At 54.3% G+C, this 18,845-nt stretch overlaps 1 protein-coding gene across 5 annotated transcripts in view; it reads right to left on the bottom strand.

Moving 5' to 3' along the window:
• Positions 1-2,866: 2,866 nt before the first annotated feature.
• Positions 2,867-18,845, bottom strand: part of LOC102689141 (BICD family-like cargo adapter 1) — a 40,012-nt gene continuing 24,033 nt past the window's right edge. For 2 of the 5 annotated variants that reach the window (XM_069182050.1, XM_069182052.1), the window contains 9 exons: positions 17,344-17,460; positions 16,508-16,519; positions 13,067-13,213; positions 11,385-11,564; positions 9,899-10,117; positions 9,593-9,736; positions 8,675-8,805; positions 7,227-7,347; positions 2,867-6,216 (listed from right to left, as the gene is read on the bottom strand). In XM_069182050.1, coding sequence (XP_069038151.1) covers positions 6,046-6,216; positions 7,227-7,347; positions 8,675-8,805; positions 9,593-9,736; positions 9,899-10,117; positions 11,385-11,564; positions 13,067-13,213; positions 16,508-16,519; positions 17,344-17,460 — 1,242 coding nt within the window. In that variant the 3' untranslated portion in view covers positions 2,867-6,045. The other 3 variants (XR_011182969.1, XM_069182053.1, XM_069182051.1) reach the window with 3 other exon arrangements.

Here is an 18,845-nt window from a genome sequence, read left to right as displayed (position 1 = left end):
TTCTTACAGAAGCAGTACAGAGTTTCATGCCTTCTGCATTTTCTCTGTTGTCGTTTTTGTGATCGTTGCCCCTGCTGTGGATGTGGACGGTATCCAAATATCTGCGCTTGCTGGTTCTTTCTGTTGTGTGGGCTGGTCTGTCCTGGGACAGGTGGGGGGTGTTGGGGGCACGATAACCACTTCAGGTCCCTCCCAAACTCCTCCAGCCCCCACCCTCGTTCCACATCCTCGCAGAGAAACGCCAGGAGCCAGGAGAATTCTGTACCGTATGCTGGGGGAGCACCTCCTTACAGACTGACTCCCACTCAGGAGGCAGGGGAAGGGTACAGAAGTCTGGATCAGATTAGTGCGACACCAGCTCTACTGAAAAAGTGCGTCACTGAAACTGTTCCCCCTTCCCCAAGGGATACAACGTTATGAGTCCATGAAAGATTGTTTTCTAACGCAAGTTGACATGGTAAGGAGAGGAGCGCTGTCCCAAGTTCAACTGAGTGCTGTGTAGGTGACCCTGCAGCTGTTGGGTGGGGTTGGATCTGCTCCCTGCACTTGCTGTGGTGGTCTGAGGCGAGAGAGAAGACTGCGTAGCTCGATTCAGCTCCATAGGAGGACTTGCTGCTTTGATCAATCACGTGGATGGACATTGAAGCTTAAGATTCCCCCTCCTCCAGAAAGTGAGCTCTGTTTCACCTGGAATTGGGCCGGAGGGCTGCTACTGCCGGAGCTTTCACCTTGCACCCCTGCTGCTGCCCCGTGGGCTGGGCTGTCTGGTGCCCCGGCCTCCCCAGGAGACCCGCCCTTGCGCACCGCGAGAGCTGCTGCATCATGGGTACCACCGTCAGCATCTGAAGCCAATAAGCTCTTCTCCAAGCTCAAGTCCCGCTCAAGGTTTCTAAATGATTCCATGCATTTAAGGAGCTTTTTTTTAAGGAGCTTCCTTCTCCTGGCATCCTCTATACCCCTCTCTTCTGAGATCAGCCCATGCCCTTGCCCCCCTGCTGAGAGCCAGCTGGCAGAGCTGGGGCAGTGGAGATCAGACCACCCACCCCTCCTGGGGGAAACCTGTGTGATCTGAGGACCAACACAACAGGCTTCCAGACCCTGGACAGTTAACAACGCGTGACTGGCGGAGCTCAGAAGCCTTTCCCTTCCTTAACGTGCGCAGGGATGTGTGGAGGTGTGGAGCTGATCTGGCGCTGCAGTTGGACTGCAGGTTGATAACGCTTGTGACTGTACCCTGTTCCTCCATGTACTGAGAAGGCATAAACTTGAGTCCAGAACAAGTATAGAAAAGTGCAACAAAATGATTTTTTTTTAGTTCTTTTTATATATATATATTGAACCTCTTTTCTTTTCAAACTGGTTCGCTGTACACTGGAGAACTAAGATGTATTATTAATTTTCCCTAAATCAATTTAATCCATAATAAATGTTTTCCAAAGTTAAATGTGATAGTTACAGGATTGCCTTCTTTTGTCCTTAGGGTTATCTGCTGGGATGCACGTGTGTTTCTCCAGGAAGCAGCTCTTGGTTTTCGGGGTTTGGAATGCCAGTGTGAGGGTGGCTGTGGGGGGGTGTTTTGCTTTACCCTTTTGAAAAACCGGGGCGTTTCAAGTCGGCTGTCGAGTCACTTCGGCTGCGTGATCGGTGATGAGGAACTTTGGGTGTGCTTGTGGAGGAATCTCCCTTTCAGTGCTCTCTCAGTCTAGATCTACAGCTGGATATTAAGCACGGTGGTGCTCCTTCTTCTCTCGGAGTAAAAATGACCCCAGAAGTCACTCTGTGCACCCCCCACTGTCCCGCCAGAGTAAGGCCTGGATTAAACTAAAACGGGTCTAACCCGCCCCTTCGCAAATTCCAAATGTGCATTCTGGAAACGCATTCCAAAATTACATGTTGATGGCGGTTTAGTCTGCTGAACGATGTGGCCTGAAGGCGCACCGTTGGCCCTGGCGCTGTGTGAGCGGGTCGCAGTTCTGGGTTGATCTGGGCCAGACTCCAGCCCCGGGGGTCGAGCCTCTGTCTCCCCCGGCTCCAGCCTGAGGCCTGGACCCGACGGGGGCATTGTGCGCGCACGGTAAAAATGGAACCACTTTTTTATTCTACTTGCATGCCGTTAAAATAAAGTTATTTGGAAATCCCGTACGGAGGTGGGGTTTTTCTTGCGGGTGTGCGTGTGCCGTGTGCGTCGGTGTTCTGAGACGGGCCTGTCCCGTGCTGCTGTCCTCAGCCTGGCCGTGCGTGTGACCCCTGTGTGCAGTGTCCTCGTGGGGGGGTAATGAAGGTAAACACAAGTTTAATTGTTTTTTTTAACACGCAATGTCTGACAGTTACTGAGGGTCCGTGACTTCGCGGATCCTCTAAGGAGGGGGGGGGATATCGCTAACTATCAGTTTCTATTGATAGTACAAGAAACAAGGCTCTTGGTAATGGAGCTTTACTAAAATAGTGTGTGTGTGTGTGTGGTCCCTAGTGACACGCTGAAGGTTTTGTTTGGATATTGAAAATGTATGTGTAGGAACATTAAGAGTTTTGAGAGAGGAGGACACAGGACAGAGGTCGTGAGAGGAGACCGACATTGTTGAAGGCTTCTGGGCTTTTTGAGAGAGGAGGAGAGAAACTGCTTTGGGACCACAGGACGGAGATCTCCAGGGGACAGTTAGGCCTTCTGGGGTTCTCCAGGGTCTCGGACTGGGTAGAGACCCCGAGACGTAGTCCCTGGTGTGCAGGCAGTTTCAGGCCGGACCTTAGAGATCCGAACAGGCTGAATGGCAGAAGGAGAATGATGAAGGAGAAAAGTCGAGTTTCATTTTTCCTGCCCCTGAGCACCTCTCCACTTAAGAAAGACCAGGCTAGAGAAGCAATGTTGTATAACAACCTCCTTGTCCATCTTTATTTTGTCACAGTGGCGTTCACACACAAAAAAAATCTGATATTTCTCTGTAGGAAAGTTGGATATAAAAAAACCCGGATTTTCTTTACAGTTTTTTTAATACTAAAAATAAGCATCTTCCATATACAGATACATAGAAAACAGTACTCTATACACCTGTGTGGTATTTTTGTTGGCTTTTCTGTTTTATGTACAAATAATACTGGTTTATTAAATTCTCCCTTCAATATAGAAAATTAGCCATTCTGTAGCACTGTATGTACATTATACAGAACTTTATACATATATCTATTCTTCTGTACAAAACTACCTTTTAACACAGCCAATTGTGCACAGTGTCTTCTGTCGTTACCGTCTGTTTGCACGAGGACACATAGGGGGTGTGAAGAGGGGGTCACTGCCTCGCTGTGGGGGTTCGGGGCTGTGGGGGTTCGGGGCTGCGGAACTGCCAACCGACGGGGCAGACCGAGGCTCAGTATCATGAATCCGAAAGCGTTTGATTAATTTTTTTCCCCCCTTGCCTGAAATCGGGCATTGCCGAAGACCCGTGCTCGCCTGGGGCGTGTGTGGGGGTCGTTCCCCAGCGCGGGCCTGGGAGGAGGCTGCCCCAGGGGGGCGCCGACGAGCGGCGAGCCCACCCTGCTGCCCCATGACTGGGGGAAGAGAGAGTCCGGTCACTCCTGCATGACCACGTCGCCCAGGCTCAAGAGCTGCAGGTCGGGAAGCAGACAGAACGTGCTCTCTTTATACCAGCTCTTGGAACCCAGTTCTCCTTTCCCTCGGAGTACTTCTCTGCACACAGGTGATGGTTATTCACCTAGCGGGGTGTGTAAGGGATTACTCGGTGCAGAACTCCAGACAGGATAGAAAACTCTCTGTGTCTTGAGAGTGGGGGTGGTGGGGTGGGGATTGCAGAGAGGCTGGTGGACCCATGAGCCACTGCTGCAGGGTTTCAGCTGTGAAGAGCCCGATCTGGACCCATTCATCTCAGCTTCATCTCGCAAGCCTGCTCTTGGTCAGCCACAGCGCCGGTGGGGGGCCGCTGTGCTGGGCTGAGAAAAAGGGGTTCATCTCTCAACGGGTCGTGCCACCACCAGTCCTGCTCTGCGGCTTTTCTTAATGAGCCATCGTTCAGCTCGGTAGCTCTGGCCTCGTAACTGAAAGGCTGTGGGTTCGAACCCCGTGTAGAGCACAGCGGTCGTTCACTCAGATCTCTCCAGTGAACCACCCAGCTGTGTAAGTGGGCGCAAACGTGAGTCTCTTTGGATGAACACCAGAGTCCAATGAACAGCCAGGACCCCCCTGTGTGGAATCTGTGTGCATAGGATTTGCTCAGATTAACGTTTCTCCCTCATATCGGCTTCTACAGGTTTTAGTCTCTTACAAATTTCACACTTTCATTTTTTGATGCAGTTTAACGTGTCGCTGTTCCCCTTTCCCGACATTCTGCACTTTTCCACTCTGTGCCCATTCTTTTGGATACTGAGCTAACTCCTCTCACTCTGCTGGCCGTGCTGGGCGACCTGTAGTCCAGACCCGGTTCTGACCCGGGGGTCGAACCTCTCCCAGCAGGGTCACGACAAACGGATACACAGCACATACACCGTTGAGAAGATTAGCCATTTTTTCGTATTCCAACAATTCGGAATATTCTTTAAAAAAACTTTTTTTTTTTTCTCAACAGAAGAAGCATTCTTTGGGTTGGCCCCTGCCGGCACGCGATCAGATGGGCCAGGGGGCTGCGCTCACCGCGTGGGCACTGGCCTGTCAGCCCGCTGGGCCCCAGTCCCGGGATCCTCCCTCTGGCCTTCTGTCCTCCATGTGCCCGCTGTCTGGGCACTCCGGGCAGCGTTCCCGCATTCCAGCTCCGGCCCTTAAACCGTCACACAGCCCTCCGGCTGCGTCCTGGGCCGGCTGGTCAGTCCCGCTCCCTGGAACGGCCGAGAATGCAGCAGCACGCGGGGCTTCTCGCGGATTTACTGCGCTGGAGTCTCCGGGCGAGAGCGGATTCTCCCCAGTACTTCCTCTGCGCCTGGGGAGCCACTTGTTGGCGGAGGGGGGGCGGGCGGACGTGCTGGCTCTTGTCCTGATCGGCGCAGCAGGACAGGCGTGCGGAGCTGGGATAGGGCGGAGCTGCCCGGAATGCCCACCTGACTCTCCGGCCCAGATGTGGCTCTGGAGAGCGCGCCGCCCTGTTGTGTTTTGGGGGCGCTTGGGGAAGAGGGGCTCGGACGTGGGGAGCACTGCTGGCGCAGCCTGGCGCGCAGCCTGGCGTCTGACTCCCCGACCACTGAGGGGCGCTCTCTCCCCGTTCTTGCAGGGGACTGGACTGGACAGGACAGGGCAGGACCGCACCCCATAACCCCCGCCTGCTCACTGGGCAGGAAAGCCCCACAAAGCCTAAACCTGCCCTTTCCTGCCACCCCAGGTCTTCCTTACTTTGTTTTCAATCACAGGCTCTAAACTGATATCTGGTGATCTGGCCTCAGTGTCTTTTCAAATTAATACAAAGATCCAGCCAATAATTTGGTAGAAAAGTTAAAAAAAATGATATTACAATCAGTGTGTTTAAAAATTAATTAAAAAAAATAAATGTGGACATACATTCTTAAATTGAAAAGCAGATGGGCTCCGATTGGTAATTTAGGTCATTGTTGAAGCAATGCTCTCAAGAAAGCGCGCGTTGGTGTGCGTCTGTGACTATTTTTACAAACTAGAGGGAGTTTGTTTTTTTTATAGACTGCTGTGCCCTGCCCTCGCCTGCTAGGGGGCGCTACAGAGGCCTGGCAGGTGCAGGGAGGTGTGACAGGGACCGATCCCGCACCTCCCCAGCTCAGGTGTGTCAGGAGTGTCCGAGTCTGGCACATCGGTGGCTCACCCTGCGGCTTCCTGCCCACGCCGGCGGCAGATGCCCTCTTCCCAGCATGCATCACTGTGTGCTCCTCCTTCCTCGCACAAGCCCGAGGGGAGGGCGCCCTCTGACCTCGTCCCCGAGGCCCGGCGGGTCAGAGGCAGGTCCGCCCTGAAGCTGCGAGCAGGACGTGGGGTTGGCGTGAGTGTGGGAGGCCTGTCTGTCTGGGCGTGTGTCTCCCCCGGCCCCCCCGTCCTGCCCTGTCCCCGCTGCCCCGGGCCGTCCCCAGGCACGCCGCGGCCGCTCAGTTCTTCTTGAAGAAGGAGAAGAGGCTCTTGTCGCCGGCGGGCCGGGCGCTGGGCGGCGGGGGGCGGCCGCGTCGACCCGCGCCCCCGGAGAAGGAGTACACCGGCTTGCGCCACTCCTCCTGGTGCTTATCCATCAGCTGCTGATCGATCACTCTGTGCATGTCGTCCTGGGGGGAGAGGGAGGAGACGGGACACAGCGCTCAGAGCGTTCGGGGGGCAGGGAGATGGAGGTGGAGAGGGGAGGAGGAAAGAGGAGAGAGGCTGAGGGGGTGAGACCAGCACGGGGCCTGACAGCAGCTCTCCACGATATGAGTGACACTTCGCCAAACTACAGCCACCTGCAACGTTACCGCACCAGAGACCCTGGGCTTCAGGCAAGGTTGGAATTCAGACACTTCTTTACAGAAAGGGCTTTGGACCAGGCTGTCCAGCCCTGGTATTGCAGCTGAGACTCCGGCTCGTCTTACAGGAGACAGCTGGACGAGACCCTGGATCCTGCGGTCAGTTCGCTAGGGAAGCCCAGAGGATCCCGTGCCTCCTGAGGCCCGGCTGGGTGTGGTTCGGTCTGCTGCGGCGGAGGGTGATGGGGGGGCTGGCGTGCCGTGGAACAGAGGGGTATGGGTGGGGTTGACATGGCGTGAAATGGGGGCGACCTGGCTTGGCATGGGTGGGAATGGCACGGTCTGGATGGGAGCGCAGGTCGAGATGGCACACTGGGGGCTCACCTCGAAGGCAGGAGGGGGGGTACCACGGGGCAGGTTGGTACGGAAGCTGAGAAAGGCCACTAGATCAGAAACCACAGGAGCCAGACAGTAAAGAGCCCTGAGGAGGCGAACTGCACCAGGGGAGAGAGAGCGAGAACAGAGCAGCAGTCACACGGCAGGGAGGGGGATCAGGGACACTCATGCTGTGGCGCTGGTGCACCAGCAGGCGGCGCTATTCATAGCTATAATACACACTCACACTAATGCACCTTCATGCAAATGTACTCTAACACACACTCAGACCAGTAGGTGGCATTCTGCATTATTAATCATTGATATAATAATACACACCACCACACTGATGCATACTCATACATTCATACCAATGTGAAAAATAAGGCTCACTCATTCAGTGCCACACTCACACCCCCCCCCACAGGGACCCTGCGGGGAGACCCCCGGCCGAGCCCCACCTGCCACGCCTCGAGCTGCTGAGAAAGGTTGAGCTTCTGTTGGATGGCATCCAGCAGCTGGCTGTTCAGAGACATGATGTCGATCTTACACTTGGCCAGCTCCATCTCCATGGCATTCTTCCTGCGGGGCAGACAGGGAGGAGGAGAGGGGAGGAGATGAAGAGCTTGTGCAGCAACACACAGTCACAGCCGGGCGTCCAGGTGTAGCCACTGGCAGACACGAGGCTCTGCGAGCTACAGTCCTCCTGCCCCTGCTGTGGCCAGCGTGCACAGTGCAGCAGAGGAGACAGCTGGTGCTAACAGGGCCACACACACACACACACACACAATCCATTCATCACGAAAGAAGAGGATGGCCACAGGGACTGAACTCAAGTCTGCATCGCAGTGGAATGTGCATCTCTGGACAGAACATCGTTTTACTGTAAGGCAACAGTGCCTCCTCACTTGTGGTCGAGATGAAAGATAAAGATTGCAAACAGTGTCATATTGTGGTACAGCAATGCCGAGTTCGTGTTGCCGTATTTGGAAGAGCTTGTTTTCACTTTAGACTGCTGAGCACGGAAATGCTGGGGAGCATTTTAGGATCGTCCCATCTCTGCGCTTTTGCTACCAGCTGATAGAGAGGAGGGTGCAGTGACAGCATGTGTCCACATGGTGGTGCTGTGACCGCAGCTGTTGCCCTCCTGACATCAGGGTCGAGATTAATGGCGATCGACCAGCTGATTATTGCATTGATTATGCGCAGAGTATGTGCTGGTCCTCAGCTTCCCCAGCACAGCTCTGCTTATTTCCCAACAGCACTGCTGCAGGATCCTGCCCTCCTGACGCCTGATGGCTGTCTAACCCTGCCAGCCTGACACCTCCACCTGCTTAGCTGGAGACAGGCCGCCCCATGACCTTGTGCCCCGTCGTGCAGTGAACACTGTCAGAAAGGTCACAGACAGGAGGGTGTTCAGCTCATCTAGCTCGTTTGCTAGTTAGTGGTTAATGGATACAATGAAGTCATGTGGCCCTTTCTGGAGAGAAACCAGGGTGTCGGCTTTAACAACATGGCTGGGCAGCTTGTTCCACACCCCCGCCACTCTTAGTGTCATCCTTTCCTCCCAGGATGACACATCTCAGCTTCTCCGCCTGTGCTCTCCCCCTCTCTTCCATCTGTGCCTCTCTCTCTTTCTCTGCCTTGCTGGCCTCCCAGAGAGCTGAGCTGTGTGTTTCTGTGACACTGAGGGTGATCAGGTATCACAATGTCTGTTAGTGCCACCTAAACGTGTTAACACCTGAGACACCGATCCTCACAGGACAAATTACGTATGCATCACCTTTAACATTGAAAAGTCCCAAACTATTTATCTGGGTCTGCTTTCACCCTGTGTGGCAGATTCTGGCAAAGGGAGGGGTAGAAATGTGTGCATGCACTAGCTGGGCTCTGCCAGGCGGGGGCGTACTTGGCGATGGCCTCGTCTCGGTCCCGGATGGCCTTCTGCAGCTGCTCGCTGGGCTCCTTGACCTCCGCCATGGCCTGCAGCCGGTCCCTCTCCTCCTTCAGCGCAGCCATCTCCACCGACAGCAGAGTCACCTGCGCGGGACAGGACGGGTTACTCGGGCGCAGACGTGCCCTGCGAGTCCAGGAGAAGAGCCTCTGGTCATCTGCTCTCACTCCACCCACTTCTCAAGAAGAGCCTGAGCCATCGCTGGCAAGATTGGTCCAGAATAATAATAATCGTGATTCCTCACACTTCTGTAGCTCTTTTCTGGACTCTCCACTGACAGCTCTTTACAGATGGGGATCCCACTACCAGCACCAGTGTGCAGCCCCACCTGGGTGATCCATCAGTCCGCTCACACACACCAGCTCTCAGTGGGGAGGAGAGCAGAGTGATGAAGCCAGTTCAGAGATGGTGATTATTAGGAGGCCATGATCGGTAAGGGCCAATGGGAAATTTGGCCAGGACACCGGGGTTACACCCCTACTCTTTTCGAGAAAGGCGCTGGGATTTTTAATGACCACAGAGAGTCAGGACCTCGGTTTTACGTCTCATCTGAAGGACGGCGCCTGCTTACAGTGTAGTGTCCCCGTCACTATACTGGGGCATTAGGACCCACACAGACCGCAGGGTGAGCGCCCCCTGCTGGCCCCACTAACACCTCTTCCAGCAGCAGCCTTAGTGTTTTCCCAGGAGTCTCCGATCCAGGTACTGACCAGGCTCACACCTGCTTAGCAGAATGTGACCTCTCACCCCTCACTAAAGGGACCTTTAGACCCTCAGAGAGCTGGGGGCGGGGGGACCCAGACCCAGACCCAGACCCAGGCTGCTGACCACAGGCCATGCAGAAGGCAGAGCGAGGAACGGACCGTTGCTGACCTGGCTGTGCAGCTGCAGCGCCTCCTCCTGGCTGGCGTGCGCCTTGCTCTGCTCGCCCTCGTACAGCTCCCTCTGCGCCCGCAGCTCCTCGCCGAGCTTCTTCACCTGCTCCTCCAGGGCCTCCTCGTCACTGCGCCGCGAGCCCTGCACGCAGACGGGGGGGGGCAGAGAGGGGTCCCCGCTCAGGCTGGGAGCGCTGGCGCGACACAGCGGGGGAGCTGGTCGGACCACGTGAGGAACGCCCCGGTCACTCCCACTCTCAAGCCCACCCAGGACACACACTAAGCCGGCCGGCGTGCGCTGTACCGTGGACTCGTTGCCGTCCAGCAGGTTCTGCATCAGCCGGCGCAGCTCGTGCAGCGCGGTGTGCAGGCTGCCCGTGGGGACGTCCTTGGCCGACGACGTCTCCGAGGACTCGTCCATCGAGGAGTCCGTGGACAGCGCCGAGTCCGTGATGTCGTTTCCTCGCAGGTGTGAGCACAGAGAGCGCACCTGGCAGTACGCCTCCCACAGCTGGAGCCTGAGCTGAGAGAGACACCCGGACAGGTGAGAGTGTGTCTGACTGAGCAGGTACCAGCACCCGGACAGGTGAGAGTGTGTCTGACTGTGCAGGTACCAGCACCCGGACAGGTGAGAGTGTGTCTGACTGAGCAGGTACCAGCACCGGGACAGGTGAGAGTGTGTCTGACTGGGCAGGTACCAGCACCCGGACAGGTGAGAGTGTGTCTGACTGTGCAGGTACCAGCACCGGGACAGGTGAGAGTGTGTCTGACTGTGCAGGTACCAGCACCCGGACAGGTGAGAGTGTGTCTGACTGTGCAGGTACCAGCACCCGGACAGGTGAGAGTGTGTCTGACTGGGCAGGTACCAGCACCCGGACAGGTGAGAGTGTGACTGACTGGGCAGGTACCAGCACCAGGACAGGTGAGAGTGTGTCTGACTGGGCAGGTATCAGCACCCGGACAGGTGAGAGTGTGTCTGACTGGGCAGGTACCAGCACCCGGACAGGTGAGAGTGTGTCTGACTGGGCAGGTATCAGCACCCGGACAGGTGAGAGTGTGTCTGACTGGGCAGGTATCAGCACCCGGACAGGTGAGAGTGTGTCTGACTGGGCAGGTATCAGCACCCGGACAGGTGAGAGTGTGTCTGACTGGGCAGGTACCAGCACCCGGACAGGTGAGAGTGTGTCTGACTGTGCAGGTATCAGCACCCGGACAGGTGAGAGTGTGTCTGACTGGGCAGGTACCAGCACCCGGACAGGTGAGAGTGTGTCTGACTGTGCAGGTATCAGCACCCGGACAGGTGAGAGTGTGTCTGACTGGGCAGGTATCAGCACCCGGACAGGTGAGAGTGTGTCTGACTGTGCAGGTATCAGCACCCGGACAGGTGAGAGTGTGTCTGACTGTGTAGGTATCAGCACCCGGACAGGTGAGAGTGTGTCTGACTGTGCAGGTACCAGCACCCGGACAGGTGAGAGTGTGTCTGACTGGGCAGGTACCAGCACCCGGACAGGTGAGAGTGTGTCTGACTGGGCAGGTACCAGCACCCGGACAGGTGAGAGTGTGTCTGACTGGGCAGGTACCAGCACCCGGACAGGTGAGAGTGTGTCTGACTGGGAAGGTACCAGCACCTGGACAGGTGAGAGTGTGTCTGATGGTGCAGGTAACAGAACCAGGACAGGTGAGAGTGTGTCTGACTGGGCAGGTATCAGCACCTGGACAGGTGAGAGTGTGTCTGACTGGGCAGGTACCAGCACCTGGACAGGTGAGAGTGTGTCTGACTGGGCAGGTACCTGCTCCCTCTCCTGCTCCAGCTCCTCCTGCTCCATGCTCTGCTCTATTTCGGACAGCAGCGAGGCGTGGTGTGAGCCGAGCCCCTGCAGGCTCCTCTCCTCGCTCAGCTCCTCCAGCCGCAGGCTCAGCTGCCGGTGCGAGAGGCGAACTTCCTGCAGCTCCATCTGGGTCTGGCGCAGCTACACCACAAATAAAGGGCAGGGTCAGACAGCCGGTACTGTCCAGGACAGGACTACAGGGTCAGACAGCTCATCACTACAGCCAGTACTGTCCAGGACAGGACTACAGGGTCAGGCAGCTCATCGCTACAGCCGGTACTCTCCAGGACAGGACTACAGGGTGAGACACGTCTCTACAGCTGGTACTGTCCAGGACAGGACTACAGGGTCAGACAGCTCATCGCTACAGCTGGTACTGTCCAGGACAGGACTACAGGGTCAGGCAGCTCATCACTACAGCTGGTACTGTCCAGGACAGGACTACAGGGTGAGACACGTCTCTACAGCTGGTACTGTCCAGGACAGGACTACAGGGTCAGGCAGCTCATCGCTACAGCTGGTACTGTCCAGGACAGGACAGGACTACAGGGTTAGACATGTCTCTACAGCCGGTACTGTCCAGGACAGGACTACAGGGTCAGACAGCAGTTCTGTGACAGATTCTCAGTGGTGGTGACCAGCGGGCTGTTTCAGTTCTGTCAGTGTAGCGGCCCTCAGCCAGCCTGGGCTGTCACCATGGCAGTAGACACACAAGACGCCAGTCCATCACAGGGCGCGCACACACACACATAGACACACACTCACATCACGGCCAGTTTTCCCAGAAGCCAATGAAACTACCTGCCTGTGGGAGGAGTAAACTCACAGAGAACATACAGACTCCACACAGACAGCCCGAACACACAGGGGCCCGAACTGAACCCAGGAACCCAGTGCACCAGTGCCCTGATAACACACCGACACAAGGGATGTCTCTGTACTTAAACTGCTGTGTGTGTAGCCATCACAGAGTCTCAGCTTCTGCCAACACAGCGTCGGATATCACAAAACACTTCACAGCAAGTTCAAGAGACCTTTAAAGCACTGAGCGACCCCGACTTTGTAACGGAGTGAGTGAAAAGCAGTTAAGACGCAGGGGGGTGTCCGTGTAACACTGACTTCTGCGGAGACCGGCTGGGCTCCATCAAGACCACTCGCTCTGTCTGCACTAAAGAGCTCTCTTCAGAAGCACTCAGCGCAGAGACTAAAATAACACCACTCGGAAATAAGAATATTCTGGAACATGGCACCTGCACCTGGGGGGAGACCGCGGAGGATTCTCGCCTGATTCACACAAATCGCCGTGAGACACTCCCGCTGTAAATATCCGCCTGTGCGAGACTTCACAACAGCGAGGGAGTGTCACACAAGGAATAACGTATGTAGGAAAAAAAAAAGATAAGACTACAGTTTCAAGTTTGAGTAAAAAATAAGTATAAACGAGTAACTTCCCGATTCTGACTAAATTGTTTTTATCATTGTCCGTATTCGGTGCTGTTTTGTTTCTGAAAGAAAGGCTGACAGTAGCACGGGCACGAGGTTCCGCGCGACGCGTACAGTTTCTCGCGGCTTCGGCTCGAGGGTTCCAGCGCAGCGCAGCGCAGACGCGCGCCTTGTCCCCGCTCGCGCAGCGCGACACTGACCTGCGCGTCCTTGTCGTGGCACTGGCGCTCCAGCATCAGTGCGCGCTCCTGCAGCTCGTCCGCGGTGCCCTGCAGCGCCTCGTTCTCCTCCAGGATGGCGCCGACTCGCCGCTCCAGCTCCCTCTTGCGCTCCGAGAGCATCTTTATCTGCCGGACAGAGGGGCGGAGGCACAGCGGGGCTAAGGGGCGGCTCCGGACCGAGCTGCTAGCCCGGACCCCGGTGCGTCGGGGTCGGGTTACAGAAGAGTTATCATGAATTCACCCCCTCACACACACACACACCCTCTCCCCCCGGCACCGGCGGAGGTGGGGAGCAAACGGTAACACCCCCCCCGCGAGTTAAGAAGTAGCGCCAGGGGCTCGGGACTCAAGAATGTTTGTTGCCATGGTGACCGCGGGGGAGCTGGCCGAGCGCGAGAGGAGGGTGACAGGCTGTTCTCCTGGAATGCGCGGCCCCGGGGATAACGTGCACAGCGCGGGCGCGGGCACGCGAGAGGACGAACGTCTCTCTCACCCGCCTCTAGAGGAAAGGACTGTACACCTGTTCAGACAATCTAGTGCAGGGTTTGAAAACTGAGGACAACATTTCATGATTGCACACACAGAAGTAAAAGAATAAAGAAACGTTTGTTAAGCGGTGCACATTTAATAATAATGATAATAATAATAATTTTTAATTAAGGTCATGATGTTTTGCGGTCTGCTCAGGCCTCACGTCAGAGAAAGGGATTTTCCGCGGTCTTAGTTATCCAGGAATTTTGTTCTTTAGCTTGGTGGTTTTTGACATTTCACAAGAGCGGCCCACAGCAGCTCTGCTCTGATGATGCCCGCGAGAGGCCGTCAGTGGTTTAGTGAGGCCCTGCTTTATTAATCTTTACTAAAAATACCAGACTCACAGTCTCTGCACACTGACGCTAAATATAGACGGAGTTGTGCTTGTCTGAGTAATCAGGGCCCTGCCTGGATCCTCCGAGTCTAATTCCTTCCCAGTCACAGAGCAGCGGAGCTGTGGAGAAACACTGGTTGTGTGAATCAGATGGGAGTCTGTACTAGTCACGCAGGGCTCAGGGAGGTTTATCAACGTCAGCACAGCACAGTGCTCATGAAAAAACGGACATGTTAATGCTGTCTGGTATTTTTTCAGTGGAGAAGAGAGTCGAAGGAGAAAAAACCTGATACATTCCAGAACGGCTTTTCACTGCAGAGACAGTGATCGCATAGTAACGAAGGCTTTACAAGGGCTTTTGTGTGGGTTCTGTGACACTGAGTGCATTCTGTATATGTTCAGAGTGTGTTCTGTGTGTGCTGTGTGTTTTCTGAGGGTGTTCTAAGCATGTTCTGGGTGTATTCTGAGTGTGTTCTAAGCATGTTCTGGGTTTGTTCTCAATGTGTTCTGAGTGCATTCTGTATATGTTCAGAGTGTGTTCTGTGTGTCCTGTGTGTGTTCTGAGAGTGTACTGTGTGTTTTCTGAGTGTGTTCTAAGCATGTTCTGTGTGTTCTAAGCATGTTCTGTGTGTGTTGTGTATGTGTTCAGAGTATGTTCTGAGTGTGTTCTAAGCATGTTCTCAGTGTGCTGTGTATGTGTTCAGAATACGTTCTGTGTGTACTCTGTGTGTGTTCTGAGAGTGTACTGTGTGTGTTTTGAGCATGTTTTGTGTGTGTTCTGAACCTCAGGTAGCTGACATGTACAGTATGTCACACAACCAGGACACCTCACATGTCCTGTCTGAAGGTCAGGAATCAAAATGCTGAAATTAAAGGTAAATTCCATTTCCCAGTTTCCAAGATCATGGAAGGTGGCATCATATTTTCACAACCCCCCCTTTAACAAACTAACGCAAGGGATGACTTCATTTCCTGCTGAAAGTCTGGGATTGCTGTTGTATTTGGAAATCTGTTCTGGGTATGGGGTGGAATGTACTGTTCTCAAGCAGGAGTTGTATGTCAGCCTGTGAGGTTAAAGATGAAAGAAAAAGGAAGCTTTATAATCATGCTCTAGCATTCTAGAGAATGAGGATTTACAATCGCAGTCCACAGATGCACACAGAGACACATAGGCAGTCACACAGAAACACACAGACACAGACACACATAGGCAGCCACACAGAAACACACAGACACACATAGGCAGCCACACAAAAACACACAGACACACAGACACACATAGGCAGCCACACAGAAACACACAGACACACAGACACACATAGGCAGCCACACAGAAACACACAGACACACAGGCACACCCATGCATGCAGGGAAGATGCAGTGGGGATGGAGAGACGGGCTCCCACACAGACAGGCACCTCAAGATTTCCACAGCACAGTCCTGGCCACCCAAAACTGCGCTGATTACCTCCAGCTGCTGACTTCAGCATTCAAACCCTTATCTCAAAATAGTTCCCGCACCAGAGCAGCTCAGCTGTGACTCATTGCAGAATGGCTAAGTACTTGGTACATCTACGAGAAGCTTTACAGATGGCTAAAGCGTGCCTGGGTTTGTTGTGCTCGTTAAGTCAGTGAACAGTCTTTGTCAGACACAATGCAGCTGCCAGCAGTACTGGTTTACAGGTCAGGTGATGGTCCCACACCCTGTGTCACTTTTGCAAACTGCTGTGTAGTTTTGATCACTTTTGATCCTGTGTAGGGATCTGTGTTCTAGATTACGATTAGAAGGGAACTGTTTTCTAAATTGTAATTAGTAGGGTTTGGTGTTCTAGATTGTGATGTGTAGGGATCGGTGTTCTAGATTGAGCTTGGTGAGGATTTGTGTTCTAAATTGTGACTGGTAGCGATATGTGTCCAAAATTTAGTGTTTAGTGGGGATCTGTGTTCTAGATCATCCAGGTGGGGCTTCGCATTAGTGGTGGTGGAGATGAGTCCCCATTACCTGTAAAGCACTTTGAGTGGAGTGTCCAGAAGAGCGCTATATAAGTGTAAGCTATTATTATTATCATTATTATTAGATTGTGGTGGGGAGGATCTGTGTTCAAGATTGGCATCGGTAGGGATCTGTGTTCTAGATTGTGTTTGGCGGGGATCTGGATACACACAGAAGCCCCAGTCTGTAAAACCTCAGTCAAGATCTTGATCGATGTGATCGACTCACGTCAGCTCTGGTCAGCATTAGCAGTGCAGTAGTGTTGGTGAGGGGTTGGCTTATGTACCTGATCCCTGAACTCTAGAAAATCTGAAACGGCTCAAGCTTCTGTGCACTGGGAGTGCGTCTGGTTTCCCTGGTTTGCCAGGGAAGAGAGAGTTTCATTCCCAATCCAGACGCGGAGGTCGGAGAACTCCAGTGCTGTGGCTCAAGGCCAGACCGTGGCACTGAGGCAGTGTGCTGAAGACCGTCCCTCCTAGGGCCAACCTGGAGTCCCCACGGCGTTTGTGACTGATGACAGACTGGCATGCAGACGGGCCAATAGGCAGGCAGATCTACTTACTTCGAGCCCCTGCTGCTCCAATCCAAGGGAGGGACACAACACAGAGGGCGGGGCCAGGGTTTGGGTACAGGAATAAGAAAAGAAGTTTATGGGACTTCCTGCTATTTTTTTTTAAGAAATGCAAAAGAATCTCAGAATATTACCGACAGAGTAGTGAAGCCTGCTGGGATTCCTGCAGCCATTCTCTAAGGCAGACCTCCTCTTATAGCCATACTGTATATCTTCCCTCTTACATCAGATCTTACTTCACACTTATACCACGACACATTCCTGGTTAATGAGCATTTTATTTCTATTTAGAACCTCCCAGTTAGTCATCATTTCTCACCACGACTGCCACGTTACTGTTCCTGCTGCTGACTGACGCTTTTACCCAGAGACACTCACAGAGGGATGAGCTGTCCCCGATTCTTTAAAACCTGCGTCTGGGGGCTCAGAGCTACAGCTGGGTTCGCAGGACCCTCCGAGTGCAGCACCTCGCTGGCGGCTCGGACCCCCACCCCCGCGGTCAGGAGCGCAGAGCCCTGAGCTCTGCCCCACGCTGGCACCCCTCAGTCCGCGGGGAACCCCGCCCTGCCATCCGGCTGTCTGGCTGCGGGCACTGGGCTCGGGCAGCCCGTGTGGCACGAATACTCCCTGCAAGGACTCCCTTCCCCAATTCCTGGGCCAGAAATTCCAGGGAAACACCTGCAACTACCTTAGAGATCTGGGAAATGAAACGACGCTCTTCAAGCTCATCCGATCGGAATCCGGGATCCCGGTTTAACGTCTTCAAGCAGGATCAGCAGCGGACCGCATGCAGTGACTGACCCGGCCCACCGGCCCGCCGGACTCACCTCTGCCTGCAGGCTCTCCAGTCGGCACATGTGCTGATTGGTGGAGATGCTCTTCTCCCGAAACTCGTCCCGGAGGGAGTGGACCTGCAGCGACAGCTGTCTCTCCACCTCCGCAGCCTGAGGAGAGAGGACAGGCGCGGTGTTACCAGCCAGCTGTCGGCTCTGCCTATACTGTATGTCCACGGGCAACACAGGAGAGACACAGGAGAGACACTGCAGCCACACAGGAGAGACACGGGAGAGACACAGGAGAGACACTGCAGCCACACAGGACAGACACGGGAGAGACACATTAGAGACACAGCAGCCAAACTGCAGCCACACAGGACAGACACGGGAGAGACACGGGAGAGACACGGGAGAGACACAGCAGCCACACGGGAGAGACACGGGAGAGACATAGCAGCCACACAGGAGCTGCACAGCAGAGACACAGCAGCCAAACTGCAGCCACACAGGACAGACACAGGTGAGACACAAGATAGACACAAGAAAAACACAGCAGAGACACGGGAGAGACACGGGTGAGACATAAGATAGACACGAGAAAAACACAGCAGAGACACGGGAGAGACACGGGTGAGACACAAGATAGACACAAGAAAAACACAGCAGAGACATGGGAGAGCAACGGGAGAGACACGGGTGAGACATAAAATAGACACAGGGGAGACACGAGAGAGACACGGGTGAGACACAGGAGCAACACAGGACAGACACAGCAGCCACATAGGATTCACACAGAAAAGACACAGGAGAGACATGGGTAAGACACAGGAGAGACACAGAAGCCACACAGAAGCCACACAGGAGAGACACGAGATAGACACAGCAGCCACGTAGGAGCCACACAGGAGACACACGGAAGAGACACAGGAGCAACACAGGAGAGACAGAGCAGCCACACAGGAGCTACGCAGGAGAGACACGGGTGAGACACAGGTGAGACACGGGATGCAGCATGACTCAGGTTGTGACAGGTCAGGGCTTTAGCTGTTTTTTCAATTCATTCAATTCAAAGCAGAGAAAAAAGATTAAAAGGGTCTTTTTGTTTCCTGGAAATATGAATGCAGTTTTGGGGCTCAGTTGATCCATTGCAAGCTGTAGGACTGCCAGGTGAGAGATTCAGATCCCACCCTGTCTGTGGTGTTTTCATCTTTTAATAATAATATTAATAACTGCTTACACTTATATAGAGCTTTTCTGGACACTCCACTCAAAGCGCTTTACAGGTAATGGGGCTTTTCAGGAAATCTTTCAGGGGACAGAAAACGACTGGGATGCTCTTCCAGTGCAGATGGGTGATCACTCACAGCTTAGAATCACTGGTTAGTCGCCAGCCAGGGCCCCACATATCCCAGGTGCCCCCGCTGTGTCGAAAGACCAAACAGACCCTGAGATCTCAAGTCTGATCGCCACCCTGGCAACACTGGGAAACCCTGGTCACAGGGCGCCCGCCCTCAGGGCTAATGCCTGTACCTGCTGTGCCCCAGCATTTCAGA

The sequence above is a fragment of the Lepisosteus oculatus genome, chromosome 22 (assembly GCF_040954835.1).
Source record: "Lepisosteus oculatus isolate fLepOcu1 chromosome 22, fLepOcu1.hap2, whole genome shotgun sequence".
NCBI lineage: Eukaryota > Metazoa > Chordata > Actinopteri > Semionotiformes > Lepisosteidae > Lepisosteus > Lepisosteus oculatus.
The sequence above is the reverse complement of the archived record's forward strand: the minus strand, read 5'-3'. Positions and strand labels throughout refer to the sequence as shown.